General features: G+C 39.9%; 2 protein-coding genes across 6 annotated transcripts in view; both read right to left on the reverse strand.

The window, feature by feature from the left end:
* The window catches only part of twin (CCR4-NOT transcription complex subunit 6-like twin), a 240,557-nt gene that overhangs the window by 198,150 nt on the left and 19,661 nt on the right, over window positions 1-22,746 (reverse strand). The window lies entirely within an intron of this gene.
* LOC117606691 (uncharacterized) lies at window positions 12,390-20,416 on the reverse strand. The gene has a single exon (XM_034329472.2). It carries the CDS (start codon window positions 19,839-19,841, stop codon window positions 18,063-18,065), a length of 1,779 nt encoding a protein of 592 aa, XP_034185363.2. The 5' UTR covers window positions 19,842-20,416; the 3' UTR covers window positions 12,390-18,062.

Genomic DNA, 22,746 nt, shown 5'->3' on the forward strand with positions numbered 1-22,746 from the left:
ATAACATAGCAGCATCATTTTTCTTCTGCAAAACCATTCATTTTTTTTTTTTTTTTTTTCCCTTTAGTTGCGTGCATGCGGTCTATACGAGAGCTTTATTTACGAAGACCTAACGAGCTTGCTCGCTACGTAATTTCGCAGATTGTTATTTCCACTTGAAGCAAATACAGACCCATTTCGATCGAACCGACCTTGACGATCCAATAACTCGATGGATTAAAGGTCTACCGGCGGACCAATTCACTTAACCGATCCTTTGTGCGTTTTTTACCAGTCGAAGGTTCCATTTAAAATGAACCAATACTAAAAGGAGTAAAATCATGGATTCACAGTTACAAATGAAACAATAAATGAAATCCCTCCTGAGACATCTTGCAATTAGTTTGAGAATGGATAGACAACATGATGGGTCGACGTGTAACCGTAGGATATGGAAAATACCAGAGGCCAGGTTATTAACAATATCGCGTATCCCGGTAATTCTATTGTAACGTGTCCTCTCTCTCTCTCTCTCTCTCTCTCTCGCATGCTCGGCACACATAGTCGAGACGTATTGTTCGCGGATTCCACGAGGTTTTCACATAATGATACGTAGACGCAGGTATGCGTGCTGTGAGCCGACGTAGAATGGAACGATTTCGAGCAACCCATGTTGAGCTTCTATGTATTAAAGGACAAGGTTCCTTCCATATTAACTTATTCAGGATTATATTTTTATTCAACTCAGAATTTCTTACGAAAATACCGTCAGATGCAGTAAAAAAAAGAAACTTGTAAAATTCCCATCCATACGAATTCGAGGATTTGGTAAAGCAATAATTCTCGGAATACAAACGAATAACACGGAGGGGAAAAAATATTGAAAGCTAGTACAATTAAAAAGCCGGATTCGAAAAGCTGATTGCAACTGTACAAATTGATCCGCAGTTTTCCAATGCACCTTTGCTGGAAACGCTATTTCGGTCTGACTCGGTAACAAGCAAAAACAGAGTCGATGCAGTGATTGAAGAACGTTAGAGAGACCATCTATTTCCCTCCGGAAACAAAGCACCGACCACCGTTTTTCTCTGCCAATTATACGGTGTCCCTTGGAGGACCGTGGAAAAAAGAACTATGGGTCGAACTCATTTCGAAAAATACCGCTCTTGAGAACCATTCGAAAGACATCAGGGAAATTAATGAAAAGATTTTTAATATATTAAAAACGAAAGTTTTACGTTCCATTAATGCAACAATCTAATAAATGTGTTTTTATTAAATCTTTTGTTTCTAAAGAAAATCAGAATCGTAATAAAATATCAAATTACGATTGTAAAAAGAGTCGATCAATAATGTAACAAGAATCATGGATCGCGTTAAATATTATGAAAAATCCAAGTGTAGCAACGGGGTTGCTCGTTGACAGGATTTTCCAAAACTCGTTCCGCGGTCGAGCGAAATAAATTACGATATCGGTTTTTCCCTCGTGCGTCCTTTTTCAAGCTCGTTTTTCCACGATCAACACACACGTGCTGCTCGTTATAAAAGCGACCAGTCTGTCACATAATGTTTTTTCTACGTCATCGAACGTCCATCGCCCCGTTAAGCTTCGTTCACACCGTACCTCGAACCTTAAGGTGCTCGAATCGTGAAAGTGAAATTCAAACGTTAGAATATTGATAGACACGAAAGATCTATAAATTTCCTTCAAATTTCATTTTTCGTGTACCCTAAATATCTGGCACAAGGCACGCTAACTTGACTCGATAATAGCCAGTGAATTAGCTTAGCTGGAGGATTTTCCAGAGGCGGCGAGCGGTGATCGTCCACGCGCTGCCCGACCGTTAGAAAGTTCTTCGTCTCGCAGGCGAAGGAGAGTGCAATTCGAATTCCATCCGCGTGTTGCAGCAACCAGGTAGGTAGAAGTCAAGATAAATAGCATGGATCCGTGTCGTAAAGTATCTGGATGCGAATATGGTTACCAGCCGTGCGGACTATCGTTCGGAGGATTTAGTACGCTCCGCTGTTCCGAGTTCAAATCGATAAATAAATCGGTTTACCAACTCCACGCGGATCTCCTGGCTAGTATTTTCTGGTACCAGTTATCAATAATACTTCGGATCAAGTTTTGCAAGCTGATTGTATTAACTCCAGAAAGACCAATATGGGTTTTAAAAAATATTTAAAAAAAAAACAGATTTTTAATTTCTTAATAGGGGCTCTAATTGCCACTCCAGTCGTCACTCCACGTCTGAAACGTCCTATATGTCGATCCAGAGACACAAACAGCCAACGAGTGCAACGCGATCCCGTTCGTTGCTTTCCTCGTGACATATCACGAAAGGTTTCGCCATAATGCCAGAATGTGCTTCGACACGGCCTCACCGCTTATTATAGTCGGTCGCTCGAGTTAAAGGGCAATCCTCCTCGCGCAAATCGGAGCAGTTTTGCGAAAGCCATTCTCTTCGACATCCAATGAACCTTTATAAATCATTGCCCAATCACTTTTCTCACGAAACGATCACGTCGATCCCATTATTCCCGGCTAATGTACCTAAACCGAAACACTTGCGATAGGCTTTCGTTATATTGCCAGGTGAACGATTTGTGGATTTTCAAGCGTACTCTTAAAAATGATTCCATGGTACTCGTCGATAAATAACACCATAATTTGGATTTTTCTAAAGGCATCAAATAGCCAGGTACTCAATGGAAATGCAAGGTGTTAGAAATTGGGTCATCGATAACCAATATTCACATCCAGATACTTTTAACAACCTTCCAATTAACCGTGCATATTAAAGATCGCCTAGCTGGTTGATAATTTACCAGCGGGACGATTAACGGTGCAGACAGCAGTCGAAAGTGGCTGCGACAGCGTCAGCTTACAACTGCAGTCCACGCTGCCCACGCTCGAATCACTTGCTGCATTTTTCACCGCTATCATCGTCAAACGGCACACCCTGATTCGAAATAGCGAGTAAACGTTGGATATTCTAGCTTGCATCAGCGTTGATTCATCGCCAGTATTTATCGAGAGAATTTTTCTATCAAGAAAGAACATTTATCATATTTGCAACCGCTTTCTAAAGACGTGTAAAACCGCGTTGCTTTCTCTTCACTCGGCTACACAAGGTAATTAGCTCCGCAGCTTTCGCGGTATCGAGATTTTCTGCGGTGAGCGTGAACCTGCATAAATTCGATGGACTTTTTAACACAGGCATATGCAAGTAGAAAACTGCAGTGAAATCGATAATGCGGGAATCTCGCGCGATTACACGCGAAACACCCAACGCGTCGATTAATCTCTTCGATATTTTTTTCACCACATTTTCTTGTCGCTCATTTCTTGTACCGAAGTTTCTTTACGTGTACAATCATTTTCTTGATCATTCGATTCGATGCATTAGTTCTAGTGCAATGTTAATATTCGTTGCATAACACCTTTTTTAATTATCAAAATTAAAAATTAAAAAAGGTATTACGGTGTTGCGTTTCACAGAAATTTATTACCAAAGTTACACGGCTATTGATTATTCATATTTGTTAACACTTTGACGACCATTTCCACGTATTCGTCGCTTTTCAATTTGGAAACTGAGCATTTTGAAACATACATTTTCAAAGCGTCCAAATATAATTAATTCCCTTTTTAATTGAAAATTACAAACAGCATCGATTCCATAATATATACAGCTATCAATGTTTTAACATTTCGGAAACCATATTGAATTACAAGCTGACTGGAAAAGGAATCCTTTGAAATAGAGGATTTTTTTTCATACTGTGAGTAACCAAAGTTCGACGGGCTGAAAGTAATACACACGTATGGTATACTCATGATCGGAAAGATTCAGTAATTATATAGCAGTAGATAAGCTGTACATGGCATTTTATGACGCGCGTGTACACTGCACTCCGTAACATCGCATCAACATAACGGACGAAGCTAACTGCTTTGCATATTCCAAGGCAACCGTGTCAAACAGAATGTTCGTTCGTGTCCAGAACTCATTCTCATTAATTCGATTTTTAACATGCACTCACGCTTCGGCGACAATAATCACCAAAGAAATGTATTAAATAATAAATTTGATGTAACAGCGGTATGTTAAACGCTCATTGTTAAAACGTAGTAAAAATTTTTAATTATCATCGCATGGATTTTTAAAAAATTTGAGAAAATTTGGGGTTTTGAAAAATTTAGAAAATTGGGAAAAATGATTAAACTTGGAAAATTTAATGAAGTTGAGAATTTAAGAAAACTTGGAAAACCTAATTCAGGAAACTTAGAGAATTCGAAAAATTCAAAGAACCTGAAGAACTTGAAAAGTTTTTTTAAAAGCTGCGTTTAGCAACGAAAGGGTCAATTTTATCTAAGCACCAGTGTGGCAAATCACACGCGCATACTGACCGCTTCATTTCGCGTGAGTAATTGCAAGCCAATGGGGCGTTACCACGGAAATTACAGTCATAGTCGTCCATCATCGTCATCAATGACACACGAGTGACGAAGTGTCTCTAAGTAGAGTTGATTGCTATGTTAAATTCGCCAAAAGTACCAATTGCAGTTCTAATAATTCTAATAATTATAGCCTGCCAATTTAATAATATTTAATTACTGATAATTCTTATCTACAAGATGATCAAATTTCTTTCATCATAGAAGAATCTTATTCATCCACAAATTATCCACTTTAGTGACAACGATAATGATCAATTTCAAAATACTTCCTGTAATAAATTTACACATTCAATGATTAAGTAGAAATATTTTTGGAAACTATTTTCTTTACTGCAGGATGGAAAATTATTCAATTTTTCATTCCCTTGGTAATTGCACTATTAAAAAGAATCATTAATTAAAAATACTCCATTTTCTATTCTCAGTTCCTAGTAAAGTATTAATGCTACTCTCTTCGTTTTTATTTCTCTCCAATTAACTGATTAAATTAAATTCGTGGCGATGGTGATTATTGACCACCAGAGTAGTGAACGTGTTGAACAGCGATGGAAACAGTAAGTAGGATCTCGTTCGTACGCGATAGCCTATGTAGAACGTAGCTGTACATGCGGTTATTATAAGCGAGATCTGTGCCCATATACGATAACTGTGCCGTTCTCCAGTTATGGCTCCTCTCTTTTCTCCTCCCCTTCTCCTACAGCTTCTCCTCTCGTTACATCGCGCTTCTTTTCGTCACAAACGTGAATAAATTTTTACCTAATATTCTTCATTCTAAAATATTGCCAGGACAAAACCATTTTTGAAATAAAAAAATTTTATAATTTTATAATGAACTAATCCCTATTTTTAATAGGACACACCCTGGGCCCTATCGAGTTACGTGAATGGCCAACATGTCTTTATTGGAGAATTTTAATTAATATCTGTTATCTATCTATCTTTGATGATCTATTCTATGATACATCAAATCCCATTAGTGAAATAAACCTCAACAACTTGATTGCATAATAACCTTTACTCATCAAAATAGGTTCCATTACATTCAACAAGCTTCTCTATCGTGTAATGAGGTCATCCATGTCTTTCATATAAAATTCTGTTGACTTAATCTCAAAATACACAGACAATATCTCGTCAAAAGTCTTTTATGCCTTTATTACTAGATCTGAGTCATTTTTAACTTGTAGACCAAGGGGAAACTATCATTAGAAATTATTGTATTAGAACCAACTCGTTAGAGATATTATTAGAAGATAATAGAAATTTAGTATAACTAAGCTAAAAATAATCATTTTTAATACAAAACTTGATTAGAATTTTAGAACATTTAATTAATTAAGAATTAATTTTTAATATAATATTGTAAATTTATGCAGGTAGTTCTTATAATCTGATTACCTGCTATGTATACAGAACACATGATAAACTTCAAGCAAAACAGCCATGGCTTGGGAACAAGAAAGGGTCTCTTCTGCTTGCTAGTACACACTACACAGTCAACAGACTATCATCAGATTATCATCAGTTCCATGACACGGTGAACACTATGCGACAGAGCATTAATAACCAAAGGGCTCTCAAGATGTAGTGTTTGCATATTTTCAAGTTAAGTCGACACCATTTTGCATGACAGGCATCTGTGCCCTCATTACAAGACGGAAGCCACTTTTCACGAGTAAAGATTATTTTATAATAAAATTAACGTCTCGACTGTTACACTGAACATGTTGAAGATTATATTAGAAAATATATTTTTATTACTAGATGAAGCATATTAAGGTTTAATGAAAATGACTAACCATTTCATCAATATTCTTAACCCCTTGACCTGGAATGACGTGCTACTCACGTCAACTGCTATTTGTCCCCAAACTGGAATTGACGTACATACACGTCATCTGATTCTACTATTTCACATGAATACATAATTCTATAAATTTAAATATTATTTATAATAGACAGAAATTTTGATAACTCCATCTAATTATAATGAATCTTTAATTCATTTTCAATCCTCAATTCCAACTTTTATCCACCTAATGTCTTTAGATGGAAGTCAATTCCCTCTGGCAAGAGTACAGACAAATTCCGTCACAGTTTGAGAATAACTTAGGAATCAAGCAGTGTTCGAAGCCACAAAACGTTCCATCGAGTGACAGTGTTCGCGTGTGCGTGAGTTGTTGAATGAACACCGCGGAAATTGAAACGTCGAATCGCTTCAGCTAAAGTTGCCGGGGAGAAACGAAAGGAGAAGAGGAGCAAGAAATGTCCTCGGGACGACTCGGCACGCTCCATTAATTTTATTACGAACGAGTAACGAAAGAATTCGAAAGAAAACAGGTATTCTGTTAATTAACCTAAAACGTATACGTAGTTACGTTCATTCATATCTTGGATGAAACTGGTACAAAATCGAGCATTGTATCAACGGAAGAAGTTAATCAACCGGAGCCACGCGCAAAAGTAATAGACCCTGGCGCTGATTAATACTATGCATCGACATCATCGTTCATTACATTAGCCCGTAGCGAGTCAAGTGCGAAATCAATCGTCGACCAGGTCGATGCGCTTGCACACCGATCAGAAACGGTGCCGCACGCTAGTAACCGTACACGCGTATACTCGGACAGTTACCATTATTTTCAATCGCGAACCGATACCGCCTTCTTCCTTTTAACAACCAACCAACCGGCGATCATTTATTACGATAAATCGCAGAGGGATCGAGGCTGGGAAGAATACTCCTTGCGAATTCAGATCCTGGTAGAGAGGATGATTAAACCCGGAGCGCACTCATTCGGGTGGAAATTCTGGAGGGAGACTCAAAATCTATTATGGCCATTATGACATATTATAATTATTTTTTGATAAAAATAATTTCATCCGCACATGGATTTTCAAGCATACTAGTGCACGACCTACAAAATTTTCCTTCTCCCCTTCAGCTGAAACTTTGGAAGCTTGACAAATTTTCCACCCCTCTACTGTAATCACATCGTGTGTACAATTTTTAGTTCTTATGCTATATATTTTTAAGCCATCCACGGACGTGTCTTGTAGCTTACGGGCTTTAAGTTATTATTCACGGATACCTGCATTTGCATTTAATCGTAATGCATGTTTTTATCTGGTAGCTAAGCGAACGTTAATCAAGCAAATTTCGATTGCCACGAAACAGCATAACGTTCATTAAGAAAAAAAAACACTTTTTGCAACGTTCGCGTTATAAAGAACGCTCATTCCCGGGGTTTTAGTTTTAATCAATTTCATTCACTCGAAGCGTAACACGTAGGGGGAGTATTTTGTCGGTTATGAAAAAGAATTCGATCCAGATAAATGAAAATTTATCGGTCTCAGTTGAAGCAAAAAAAGCACACCGAACGAACGTAACGAACACGACTGATAAAGGCCGGTGTATCGATATTTTTCGAACGCTTGGAACTGATTGAACCGGATAAACAATCCTCCAATTAATATTTTTAATAGGATTTCGCGCTCGTTTACGCTGCGATAAATACGAATGCATTTCCGTTCAAAATAATTCTCCCAAATACATTTTCTGAAATAGTCGAAGATATCAAGAAATATTAATAATTCAATAATTAATGAAACGATCATTATAATTCCTGGGGAAATAATGGAAAGATATTAATTAAGGAGCGATTCAAAATTTCTCTTTTTTAAATTTCGTATTTATTTTAAGAAAATATTGATTGGATACTTAACGGCATGAAAGAGTTAAAGTAGAATATGATTGAATGGGTCTCATCGTCAGTCGCAAGCAGAAAAGGGCCGAGCAATATTGATTAATTTTCCACTTCGCACTGTACGTTTTATCGCTAATGGCCGGTACAAGTGCAGATGCGGTAGCTATCGTCTGTGTACGTTGGAAACGCGCGCGACAAGTCCTATTAAGCGTAGGCGGATTGGATTCGCCGATTAGTGGGTGGCAGGGAACACAGCTAAGGCATCGCAGGGAGGGAGTAAAGGACGATGAAACATGAAATTGCAACTGAATGGAATGGTAATGAAACGGAGGTGATTTGCGTGATACGAGCAGGACAGGTTAGGCAGAATGGGCGGCATGGGTCATGCAGTCCTCTGATAACGCGCCGTTGTACTGAACGTTTCAGAAGTGAATCGTTCAATTATACGAATAATTAAACAAACGACTGACAGTTGGCAAAAATTCGAACGTGATTTAATAAAATGACCTTTCCTCGATACCGAGCCCGTGGAAAGATTTCATGATTACTTTTTGGCCTACGCGTTCGCGCACGTGCTTCGAGCGGAGACAAGAAATTAAGTCTGCTGTCGAGGTGAAGACACGCGTCGAATACGACAGCTAGCCATTTCAGACAGAATAATTTAACATCTACTTGGTGTTTAGAAATTCTTGTCTGCCTGGACGGTGACACGCTTATCGATTGTTTCTCTACACCCGTCGCCTATTAATCGACCTTTTTCTATCCCTCTTCTATCAACAGCCTCTAACCCTTTCTATAATAAAATTCATAAATATTAGGCTCTTGGAAATTAATTTTTGAACAAAGTTAAACGAAAGGGTCTCATATATTGGCCTCTCTCCATGGTCCGTCCTCCCAGCGTAAAAAAGAAACGACAATTATTTTAAAACAGAGCCTTCAAGTTTTTCGACTCATCCTCAAATCTTTAGCATCGATCCAATATTTCCCTTAGACCACGTAACGATGTTCAACTTCTGCCTACACTGTTGAATTTCTCGTGCAACCTGTACCTGTATACCTGTTTACGCGGCCAGAAGAGAGACGGCTGCTCCGTAACCACACCACGCTCGATTCATTCCACGTGTGTCTGCGAAATTAACAATCCTGACAGACCGCTACCGGCAGTGTACAACGAAATCTCTATGCGCGGAGATTTATCGAGGGCGAGACCTTTCTGCAAAACGTGCTCGAACGAATAACAACCGCGCGTTATCCGAAACAGTTGTGTACACTAGCGTTCGAACTATTCCGAAACCACACCTGGAAAATTACTCAGGAAATAATGAAAATTTCTATTTCGAACCTTCTCACCGCGAATGTCAACGTGGTTGATTTTGCAAAGTTCAGCTTCAAAAATAAAAAATTTTCTTTTGTATTTTTAATAAATGGAAATAGAAGAAAACTCGTTTTCCTCAGAAATTTAATTTTCGTACTTGAATGAAATTTATAATACTTAGTCAGTGGATGCAACCGAGTGATATGAAAAACAAAAAGTAGCATAAATGTTGATTACGAGATAGAAACGCAACCGGGAGACTTTTTTATCGCAGCTTAATCGCCGGATGTCGAATCTAGTTTACGGATTATTCATACGTCTAATTAACCGGTTGGCCAGACGGCCAAGAAGACTCTTTGCACGCGTTCTTACAACTCTGGCATTGGTTGCGCTATATTTCTGCACAGCTCGCTTCAACGCCCAGACACACCGGCACCCTTTTTTCCTTTTCCTCCTCGCTCTTAAACGAGCTACACTTGCCAACGAACAGACAAGAATCCGCTGAATTACACCCACGCGTCGACTATACCCTCGCTCGAGGAGCTTACGATTTAATTAACTCAGTCACAGCTGATTCTGGTGTGTTGAAAATCGTGAAGGTAAGTTAGACTGCAGAAGGGTTAATAATTCAGCAGCATTGGCATTAAGCGCAGAAAGTATCTACGATTTCCTGATGTTTCCCCGTTACATTCCAACGCGGATGTTTCGAAAGGTCGTCACGTGCAGGAATAGCGGGAAGGACGAGTTTCATTCAAAAAATGGCCAATGCGTCACGCACGTACTTATGTACGTTAAACCGAAACTCGGGGGTCGTGAGTCGTTAATACACGTTTCGAGGAAAGAAAATAAACACCTACCGGAAGGCTTGAAAAGAAATTAATGATCATCGGTGAAAATGAAAGCCAAAAACCATCGATTTATCATCTTTTTCTTATCTCGGTAAACATTACTCTTTGTGTATCTAACTTAAGGATCAAATTTGTTTATGTACGGAAGAGGAGGATTGCTATTGGCGTTAAATAATTGATGTAAGTAATTAAAAATTGTTAATTTAATAATTTATTGTTTTATATAGAATGTTTGCAAGGGTTAAATGTTTCTTTTCGAAGAATTTGATTACTATTGGTCCTGACAGGTTACCCAACAACAAATCCGTGCGAAAGTATCCGTTGAAACCTTACGATATCTAGGTAAACTAATGACCGTGCGAAATTATCAAATGGATAGTGATTACACAACCGTGTTATTATGTTGCACTGCATTCTAATCTTCTGCATGCGAGTGACGTTGCACGTTACACGGGGTTCATGTAAATGGGCGCTTGGAACGGTACCTCTCTAACAATCGGTGTTCTCCAATTTGTTCAGAACTTTCTGGATTTTGATATCCCTCTAAATCCTGGATTAATTATACGCTGAGTTGCAGCAAAATTTCTACACTCTTAGTTAACGATTGGCATGCATGGTACCGGTTGAAAATTTAAATTTAATAATGGTGGAATTATGAAGAAAATTCTTACCGAAGTGTATTTAAAAATGGAGAACAGACATTGGAAATTGTTAAAAAGTTAGGTAGAATTACTACTCGCCATTGATTAATTCAATTAATTAAAATGAAAATTAATATAAAATATCAGATTAAATTAAAATTTAACCCTCCAAGAGTTAATTGCTCTGCGGTTTAATGTTCTACAAGTTAGAAGAAAACTTGGAAGCGGAAGAAAATGGTGGAATGTTTCCGTCCCAAGGGGGAAATTGTCAGTGTTACCATATTTCAAGAGGAAAACGGTCGAAGAACAAGGTTCAACGATAGCTTTACGATGCTCAGGTGCTTTCTTTCGCGGTCGATGCTTGAAGATCCACTCGAGCAAGCGGCGTGCACTTATCGCTCTTATAGTAATTGGTGCTCATTACCAGAGCTACTTTTTGCTCGCTCAACCGACTGTCCTCGAGCCGTTCGAAATGAACGCGCGGCCAGCTTAATTTTCCTTAAGTAGCAACAATTAGGGGGCCGCTTTTGCTCGTTCGACTGAACGCAAGGTCGTCTATGGAAAATTCGTCCGACCAGCCGAGCTTTCTGCGCATTCAGATGCAAATTAACTACAAACCGTAGCGATTTATGAAACCATGCTTATGTAAAAGAGTAAATAATACGGCACCGAGGGTGCTATTAACGGAGAACCAAGTATAAAGCAGGTTCATGTTTATTGGTAGGTAAGTCTTTAACAATAGGGAGAAAAAGCTAAAAATCTCACAAAATGAGAATCAAGTGTTAATATTTTAGGTCAGAAGAATTTAAAAGTTAAATATAAAATAAATGATAATTATGTTATTAACACCAAGTTGAATAAAATAATAAATGAGTAAAATGAAATTTTTAAGTAACGCGAATAATTGCAATTAAATGCTGTTTATGAAATGTGATGAGCAGATAATACAAATTTATTCGTATCTCTGGAACAGATTGATTAGGTAACTGAAAAGGCGCATAATGGGTAATCGAACAATACTCTGATCAGGTAATTAGCTGTCACTCATTAAAAATGTTAATTCGAACTCACAGAGAGACTTTTTTTTCTGAATACGTTCGCTGAGAGGCTCGAATTCCTCCGACGTGATTAGCTTTGACCCAATATTTCAAAGAGCCTCTCTTTCCTCGTACGAAATAAAGCGATTTGCAAACAGCTAATTAAATGAAAAACGGGACGGATTAATTAACAAAGCGGAACCATGTATACGTGAAACGACAATTCGCAGACAACTGGATCATTAAAGAGAAAATAATTACTAGCAGACCTTTACAAGTGATATATTTTATCTCTCTACATCTTTTACGAACTTTTGGAATTATTTTACTTTAATAATCAGCAATAAGAAATAAAAATTTATCTGTATGAATTAAAGATGATGATAACTATGTATCTATTTAAAAAAAAAAAATCTTTTACAAGGAATTGCAATTTATCAATGTTCGTTTCAATGGAAACTCATTTCAACTGACAGAAGTTTCACGATAATATCAGCAAAGGTGAAAGTTTGCTTTCTCCATAATCTTTCAGGTTCATGAAACGTCACTTAAATTTACAGGACAATTGAAAAATGATCTGTAATGGAAAAAGAAAGGACTGAAAGTTTGAAGATGAAGTCGAGAAATTAGTGTGGGCGAAGTATAACAGTTTTGTCAACCCACGCAATGAGAAAGAAGTCGTTAACATCCAATGGGTGGGTGGTACTATCAAACCCATGAATTTTAAAAGCGTGTCTCTAAAATATAAATAGAATTAGAATTATTTATTTATTACAGCAGACTCTCGTTATATCGCCGCCGACAGGATTAAAAAAGCGAAAAATTTTTCAAATTTCCAAGCTTCTAATTGGTGGCGATTCGATTTAATAAATAAACTTAGAAAATCAGCCTAATCCAAAGTTATTTTCTAGAGTACCCATTAATATCAGTTTTTCGACTTCAATTTGGTGAAAACTTGTAATGGAAACTTTTCTCCTAATGCCCCATCATTCTCTAAGTGGCTCAAACAAATGATAGTCGTAAGGTGATAAATGTGCCAAGTGAAGTTTTCCCTCCGTCTGCTGCGTCATAGTAACGACATAGGTCTGTATAGACTGGCGCAAGGGTAGATTCCCTCGATTAAGGAGGGGTGGAAGGGAAGAAGCCACTCTTATTTCTTACGTACAAGGACAAAAAGGGTAGCATCCATCCAACCGTCAAGACTTCACGCGTTAACTATTATGGTGCGTCGAAGAAAAACATTCCCCTTGCGAGTCAAAAGAGAAAAAGAATTATTAATGATCCGAGTCGATGACGTTTATATTATTGTATTTCGTACAATACCGATTGCCATAATACAGTAGGCTCTTGTTATAATGCCATGGGCGGGCTTGTAAGAGTGGATAATTTTTCATAAAAAATTGAAAATAAATATTAATTATTTATTCCTATATTTTGCATATCTTATTTCCACACCTGGGTCAAAATGACCATACAATCATTATGTTCAATAATGAAAAAAATCACATAATGAAGAACAGGGAGTTTAAATAAGCTAGGTTCTAATGAAATCATAGTAATCTGTAAGATTAAATTAAAAGACGTTTTTATTGAATTCTTTTCAAACAATGTAATTCGAATCAGTGCACGACAGAGCACTAAAGCGACGTTGGTAGATCGGCGTTGATCAGTCTAAACGACGAAGCAGAGTCGAGTGTATCATCGTTGCGTTATCACAATACATTGCATCGTCAAAGGACGATTATTATTTTTCAAAATAAATACAATCATCAGAAGGAGAGAGGGAGAAGAGTCAAACGACAAAGAAAAAATAGTTTCATCAATGCAATTTAAAAAAAAAAAAATAATAAAATGATACCATCTCGAATCTCTCTCTCTCGTTCTTATTTCAGAGATCATAAGCAAAGAAGAAGAAAAATAATGAAATGACGTTTCAAACGTCAGTTAAGTAGCAGGATTCCTTTGATTAAAAAGCATGCGTGATTTTTCTCGTTTTATTCGTTCAAACAAACACGAGACACAAAGCTTTTTTTCGTACCGTTGCTCGCTCGATTCTCAAACAAACTGTTCGTGAAAAATATCAATCAACGACGCTTCTAAGGGTGGCCGGGTACCCGAAAATTGGAGTTCAGGCAGGTATCGGAAAATTTTTTCGAGTTCGGGTACCGCGTGTTCCTAGAGGCTTCGATTGATTAGTAGTTGGGAAATATTGATACACACTATTTAAGGAGGATCAGTGTGGTCGAATTGATTGAGAAACGCAACACGACAAAGTTTAGACGTGACAAGAGCGAACGATGGTATCGTCTGAACGACATTCCCTCGCACTCGAAGAAAAATATCAACGACGATTGTTATTAAAGCAGCAACAACAATCACCTGGTCCGTATTTAATACGAGGCGGTGCTGCTTTAACAAGGCTCAATAGTCAATATTTGTCTGTTGCTACTTAGCAATAAAACTTGCTACGAACCCGGCAAGAGAGAAATATTGCTAATATGATTCTTCGTGTAGGACCTTGTGTCTCGTCTGACACGATAACAAGGAAACTTTGGAAACCCAAGAAATTCCATTTTATTTGGAATTTTATAGAGTTGTGAACAACCTTAATGGAAATGTCAGATAAATTTATTTTGGGGGGCTTTTTAGAAGGGAAACAATTTGAAAGATTCAGGTGTTTTCTTACCATCCCATAGCTAAATTACTTTAATAATATTTCAAAAGTGAAAAAGATAATAAAACCACCTAAAAAATAATTACAGTTTCCAGATTCCTTCATGAAAATATTGTTTTTCATATGTAACTTTTTACATATTTATAATTTGAATGATTTATAATAGAAAAATTATTTATCTAACTCGAATAATACCAAACTCTGTCAAAATATATTTGTTAACACGTTTTCGAAATTAACGAACAGATTAAATATACATATTTATATTTTTAATAAAATTCTATTCTTCTTACTTAATAAGATGAAAATCTTTAAACCAGGTAGTTTATTCAAACAAGAAATTTTTAATAACGTCATTACACGGTTTTATAGAGCATAAAGCGCTATTAAATTTTCATTCTAACATCTTTCTTTTATATCGAGGAGAAAATGGGAAAACAGACATGAATCTTTAAGGAGTGCTTTCACCTCGAATCACCAAGGAAGTAGGGAAATAGAAATCTCTACAAAGCTGCAGTTTCAAGGAAATTCGGATTTTTCGGGTTTCTAAATTTCCCTTGCGAGTCTAGTTAATCGGCCGTCAGTGATTAACCCTTTCAAGACTACGAAGGTATATACGAAAATCAATGGACCGCTTTTATTCAAAATTAAAAAATTTTTTAATTAAGTTAGAAACTTGAGAAATTGAAAATAAATTTTTTCATTTTTTTCGCAAACAAAAATAATTTGTTAAAAACAAAATTCAAACATTCGTTTCGCTGAAATTCGGTGTAAAATGAGAAATAAATATTGATGTTTGCATTTCGGCATTTGTCAAGTTTGAAAAACAAATTTTATCGAAAATTAGATGTGGAGCTTTTACAAAAAATTTATAACAAAATATAACTCGGGAAATTCTGTCAGCAGACTGTCGAAAGATGGTCCTATAATTTCAATCGTACAACGATTTAAAATACTTTCCAATGTTTTTCGAGTGCAGAATGCAGATAAGACTGAAAGGGTTAATCGGGACTCGCTCTTCTGTTGCTTTCGTCGAAATCGTTCGGACAGTTTCTAACGGTCTAATTGGTAAATAAAAGGCAGACCGTTTTGACACGCGCGTTTCTCCTATACACATATAGACAACGGTGATAATCTAACTGGATCGCCTTAATACCTAGTCTCCTTACATTTTAAATGAAAGAGGATGCTCGCTGGTGGGTACATCATGTTTCTTACGTGTATTTCTATTAACGCGTTGACTGTCGTGAAATTTGAAAATTATTCAATTTTATCCTTAACCCTTTAACTGTGGTCAGTTTTCATACATTTTTATATTAAAAGTAAATAAAATAATATTGATAGTAAAATTTTATTTCGTATTTCGAAATAAATTTTATATAATGTAATTTCATATTACTTTCATTTTTCTAAATTATTCTTCGAATATATGAAACTCTTTCGTTTAAAAATTATTGCCTTTTCAAGCTGTATTCTTTTTTCTGTTATTAGATCGTGACAGTCAACGTGTTAAATATATTTTCGATGAAAGTTCGAGGGATTTATCGCTGTTTTACGTATTAAGGTCCAAAAGCACCTAATTTTAAGTTACATATAACAAATTAATTTTCAATACGTTTTTATGGTATATGTTATAATGACAGAATAAAAATAGTCTAAATGGAAGAAACCAAATTATACCCAACTTTTAATTAAAATTTCAATCGTCATTTACAAAGCTGAAGATTTCCGAAGAAAATTTATGTACAATATTTCAGAATTACTCGTTCATCTTCAGACAGTAAATAACTAATTCTTATAAAAAAAAGTTAGGAGTAGTCTAATTGAAAACTATTGGACCCTAATACGTAGTCTTAAGTTGATCAGTGTAAAACGCGACGTAATTACACTGATAGACAAAATAAGAAGACAGTTCATTGACTTTCAGTGAAAAATTTTCTTTTAAATTATAATAATATTTTCATTCATTATGAAAGAAAATACATCATAATGTAGCAAATAGCAATCCTTTAAATCTTCCTTTCAATAACAAACTAAAATAAATTTCAACATCTCGTTATTTTGTCCACCAGTGTGACCTGTTAACCGGGGAAAGAAATCATTTCTTTCCTATACGCGTCATAGAAAATGAATGAAAACGACTTAATTCGTCTGGCTGGTCAACCCTTTCACTGTTGAACATCGTACATAGTAAAAGGGTTAACGCAAGTACGATGATACATTCGGACACAAATATCTCTGATGAATGCTGATGAATCGGACGAGTTACTTCGTCTTACCCGGTTAACAGGTCGATAGATTCGTCTCAGCGCTACGTTCGAACCGAACAGTTAACGCGAAGCAAACGCGGCGAGCCAATTCGAGGATGCGTCTGAAATATCGCGGCACACCGTTTCAACCGTTGACGAGAAAAACATACGCGCGCGGACAGGTGGACGCACACCGAAAACGTTGGCGTTCGATCGAAAGGCAATTATTCACGGGACACTGGGTGACTGTGATTATCCCATTCGCCACGGCGCGTTTCGACTGAAAATCATCTACCGTTGATGCTGGTATCAGATATATTTCGTTTTACCGAAAGAATCGAATAGATCACAAGTTCGTAGTATCCGAAGGGAAATAGGGAGGACGCGGAAGAGAGAAAAAACGCGAGTCCGAGCAGCGTTTATTAGTGGCACGTTGTCATCGATAAACGGGTACGAGGCAGAGCCACGATCCTTCAGACCTACTCTCGTGCATGCTTCACCGGTGCACGCACGTCACGTATACTACGTGTATACAACGTACACCGTTAGGAAGAAGAATCGTTCGACACGTAGTTTTGCTCGTTACCGTCAGTTACGCTGGTTGATCGTTTCGCCGAGGACTGCTGGCGACGCGGTGGCCGTCGCACGAGGCTAAATAGCTAGGGTACGTAAGGTCCAAAAGCTGTTCACCCTACTTTACTTCTCCACTTTTACACTACAGTCTTCTTGCTGGCGTTAGAAAGTAACGCGCGATACGTTTAACCCTCGGACGGCTGGGGGCGAGGGAGGGAGGGGCACCGAGGGATCGGGCTGCCGCAGCGTCCAGTGAAGCCGGACTCCCCACAGCCTTCCATTGTTGAGTAATGTGTACGCGTTCACACAAGGATTTTCATCACCGCCTAAGTGGACAGCACTGGCTAGGACTATCTCTGAGTCTTTCGGTTAATAGTCCAAACGGGTCTGGGTCCGAGGGCTAAGTCGTTGGACCTAATCAGGTGGCTGAAACGGAGGACGCGGCAACGCGAGACGAATCCCTAAAACGGACCAACTGGATCTTCATAACCCACGCTCACACTCACAGTAGTCACGCGGTAGCACACGGATCACCATTGACCAATGCTTTCCCTTTCGGTCCCAAAGACCGCGCTCATTCCTCGGCCTGCAGCAGTGTGCGAAAGTCCTGCTGCAGCTTCGACTCGTGATAACTCCATATGTCGCTAAAGTCCTCGTCCTCGTCCGCCTCCTCGGTCGGGGCAGCGTTAGGCGAGGCGGAATAGAATTTGATCTCCAGGTCCCTGTGACCGTTCGGCGAGGTGATGATTTCCGTCGACACCTCGAGGCCCTTAGGCGAGGCCAGGTTCATCCCCGTCGCGGTTGCTGATCCAACGTTGCCTGTGGGCACACCAATCGTGTCCCCGCGCCACAGCGTTCGACGCTTCCCGCTTTCCGCCTGTCCCCTGTCGCCGATCACCCCGACGTCTCTGCTAGGCGCGGCGATCTCCTCGCTGAAGTAACTGGTCGGATCACTCCAGCTGCGCCTGAGTACCACACCGTTGGAGCCGCAGCTGTCCTTCTCCTGAAGCCGCGCCGCGTCCACGTTGAACAGCCTGTCGATGTTCTGCTCCGGGCAGTTTAAACTCGGCCGGGACAAGAAGAGCGGCATCTGAGAGTAGTGGCTGGGACAGAACTCGGTGGACGGGGACGGGGTGAGGAATGGCGAGTAACAGTTTTGATCCACGTCCCATATGAGCGCCGAGGGGTCGCAGTACCGGCACTGACACGACCCAAGCCCGTCCTTAACGCCGTCCTCGTGCAGGTAACGCGGAGGACCGTTGTGTCTTGTGTAATCTTTCGGCAGGATGGCGCGCATCTGCCCTGGCATCACGACGTTCCGATTGTCGTCCAACACTTTCGTCTCCGCGTGTCGATGCGCGTACCTCTGCCTGCAGTCTACCATCTCCTGCATCGACATGCCGTACATCGAGGCGCCTTCCCTCCCGAGACCTGGCCTTCTGTGGCTTCGAAGGTGAGCAGGCACAGCCTCGTAACGCGGCTCGTAACAAGCGGGCACGTACGGTTTTAAGGCGACCACGTTGCTCTGCTCGCTGCTTGCTACGCTACCACCGGACTGATGTTGCTGCTCCTCGTGTTTCGCAACGTCCGTCGAGATAGCCACGTTGTTCGCCGGTTTCCTGTCCTTCTTTCTGCGTTTCCTAGGCTTGATGATCCGCGGCAGACTGTTCTCGGAATTGTTCGAGCCGGAACTTTCGTCGCTGGCGATGCTGAGGGAATCGATGTTCGCGATACTGTTGCCGGCCGCCGCGTTCTCGGACTTGGGATTCCCTTGCTGTTTCTTCGACAGTTCCATAGATCTCTGCGGCCGAGCCGGTGGACACCTGACCCCTGCGTTCATCGTGCCGGTGTTCCCAGTGTTGTGAACGTAACTATTAACCGCGGCGTTACCGCACACCGTGTTGCCAACGGCATTAGCGGTGCCGTTGGTGTGCACCTTGCCGCGATTGTGAAACCTACCGGCCAGGATCAGCGGCGCTCCCTGCGTGTGAATGGCCAGTCTAGAAAGCGGATTCTTGTGCAGGTGAACCGACACTTGCTGATCGCAAACCTGCTGCGACTGTTGCTGCTGCTGCTGCTGCTGCTGCTGTTGCTGTTGATTGCATCTGCGGGGACTGGACGTCATGGATATCAACGGGGCACCTGTCCATCCGCCCGCACCATACTGCACCTGACACTGCTCGGTGCTGTTCGCGAAATTCTGCCCGCCGTAACAGCTTCGACTTTTGCCCCGGATCACCGGCTCCTGTTTCTTACCCGCGATCTTCTGTGATCCACCTCTGATGTTCGACGATATCAAGCAACTGCCGATGTAACGCTCCACCTCCACGCCGCCCTGGGAGGCCGGGCTCATCTTACTCGACCACCCGCCAAAGATACCACTTGGCCTCTCGACAAACAATCGGCTAATCGCACCTCACCGATTAATCACCCGACACATCCACACCTTTCCTATACTCCACTGACCCAGATCCCCAACGCGACGTCTTCGGTGCTCGGACACCTAACCACCGTGTTTTAGCCCATTTTCATCATCGGTCTTTACCGATCGATCACCGAACAGACAGACACTGATTCCTAATCACCGGAGTGCGGTTTCGATACGAAACAAACGGGAAAACACCTCGACGAATAATTTCGCCACCGTTATATCTTGGACAACCGTACGAAACGGCGGTCGGAACGACACTGAAGCTCGATCCGGCGAGCGCGCCTACATCGTCTTTCGGCTCGCTCTGCGACGTGGAACTGCCCCCACCGCTTTTCCACCATCGCCGCCGCCAGTCGCACACTCTCCATCGACAGAGCATCCTTCCCCTCCATCGCTACCGCCACCTCCTTTCTTTACAATGTACCTCTCCACACCGTTCGACGTGAAACTCTCCGCCGTCGTACACCGCTTATATACACGTAACGTTGTTCCTTCCGGTGGACGAGCCTGTCACGATTTAGCCGGCTATCGGAGAAAGCTGAGCGAGGAAGGTAAGTTGCGTGGTTAGCGAGTTGCTGTAAACCGTTCCCAAGATTGACAGCACGGCTTCCCCTGCGAACGATAATAACGTTCGACGTTCAAGAAGAGTGTGATTGATATTTTGCGAGATTGTTGCCGGCGAAATCGTCGGAAGGATCATTTTTAATTGGGGCTCTCTCCATGGTCCGCCGTCTAAGTTGTTAAAAAATCTATTGCATTTCACAGTTTCTTTTATAACTCCTATGAATTTTTCTATTATTTTTCAATTTGTGGGCGATTTCTTCATTTTACCAATGGAATAATTTTTCATGAAGAAGGGAAGCAATGCTGTAGCTATTGACCTACTGTGACACAAAGGATGAGAAATTTCGAACCGCAAAGATCTTTCAAATTCGAATGCGGCAGACCCTAAATCGGAGAAAGGCGGAGCAAAGTGGAAGCGAAATTTGAGAAAGGAAACGAGGATCCCAAGGGAACACACGAGTCATGTCCCGCGTGTTCACGTTCGGGGTACCGTCGTCCGCAAGGTAGATAGGGATTAAAAAAGAGCAAAAGAATGGAAGACGACGAAGAAGAGGAGGGAAGGCTGATATCTTAGATCAGGCTACGGCGCCCTCGCATCTAGGCCACAAGCCTTTCAAAAGTGGGTCACAAGTCATCAATCGTTTGCGGCACGCTACCGTGCTCGCTCGAACCCAAGCACACGACCCACCTATTCTACTCTGGAACGTCTCATCTGGAGCGAAGCAACGCGACACGTTCGTTGCGTGTCAACAGTGGATTCATAAAGCCATCGTATGCCGTTAGTTTTTTTTTTTTTTTTTTCTTTTTAGAATATCTCTATTTTTCACAGTTGCCATCTGCAACATGTACGACGTACAAAGAAATTTTAAGTCTCCATATCTTGGATCTTTATGACTTTGGGGCCTGGGAAAACATAACTTCACCTGGCGTGTTTATCTTGGTCATTAATGACCAACATTATGAATGTAATTTTGTAAAATAAAATAAAGTGTTCCATTTAAAAATTAATTTTTAGTAATCTTATTAGTCTATCTTATCAAAATTTGTCCAAAATATTTATTACCACTAATATTAATTTAGAAAAATTGCAAAAATCACTTATTTTAATTTTCCTCTTTTAATAACGATTTCAAATATTTGAAACAATGCTTATTAGTGGAAAATTGAAGCCGCAAGATACAATTCCAAAGTCACATACCCCTAAGTATTAAGAGTTGCAAGTAGAACTATTAAAGACACTCCAATCAAGTTTCAAAAAGCAAAGCAAGCCTCGTAACCAGCATGCAAAACTTCTCTGAAATTCCCATCCGACTGGAGTACAGTAATCTGCGCTCGAGATAATCAGTCGTGCGATACGTGTTAGATGAACTTCATCATCATCAAAAGTTATTTGTATTAAAGCCGAGTTACTATTTTGATTTCAAAGGGATTTAAATGAACCTGATATACCAGGTGGTGCAATAAATTCGCTCGTTTTAATTACCTTCATTACTTTTAGAGATACATGAAAAGTTGTGGGATATCGAGGGGGGTTTAATATACTCGTAGAAACTTTCTGTGGGCGGAGGATTTTTGGAGATTTCACGATTAGCTTTATTTGTTTAAATGGCATGTTATACTTTAGTGTCCCTATAAAACTTTCAGACAATTTTAACAACCTATAATAACAGGATTATTGCCTGGTATAACCTTCAGCTATTTGATGGTATATTACCCCCATGATAGAGTACAATTTTTGTGATTAAAGTTGTAAAAGTGATAGAGATGATTAAGGTGATCAAAATTATTGCCTCGTTTCATGTATCCTCTGACATAACAGAACTGACCCCATTGGGGATCTCTCGGAGGGTTAAAAGTAAAAATGAAAGAAAAGCTGATTTTTATTCGATAGTGCCATGCAGTGGAACATGGGATTTGGTGTACGAAACGGTAGTACGTGGCATTTTCGTGAAAGAGAAATGACGCGTATCAAAGAGAGCGGGAGAGAAGCGTTGCGTGAAAGTAAAACTGTGACCGTTGTGAAAATCTCGGTCGATAAGTACGGCCGAACGAGTGATTTTACGGTGAAAGCGATCCACTGAAATATTCACCGACACTATCACCGTGATACACCGCTTTCCTTTCGCTGGCTAGACATTTATCGGCGACAAAACGTTTCTCACCTCTTGCCCTACATTTCTCCCATTCACCATTTCGTTTCGTTAGACTTAAGATGACACACGCCACTGATATTGGTCAACCATCGGACGACGGACCAGGGAGA

Source organism: Osmia lignaria, chromosome 8 (genome assembly GCF_051020975.1).
Source record: "Osmia lignaria lignaria isolate PbOS001 chromosome 8, iyOsmLign1, whole genome shotgun sequence".
Taxonomy (NCBI): domain Eukaryota; kingdom Metazoa; phylum Arthropoda; class Insecta; order Hymenoptera; family Megachilidae; genus Osmia; species Osmia lignaria.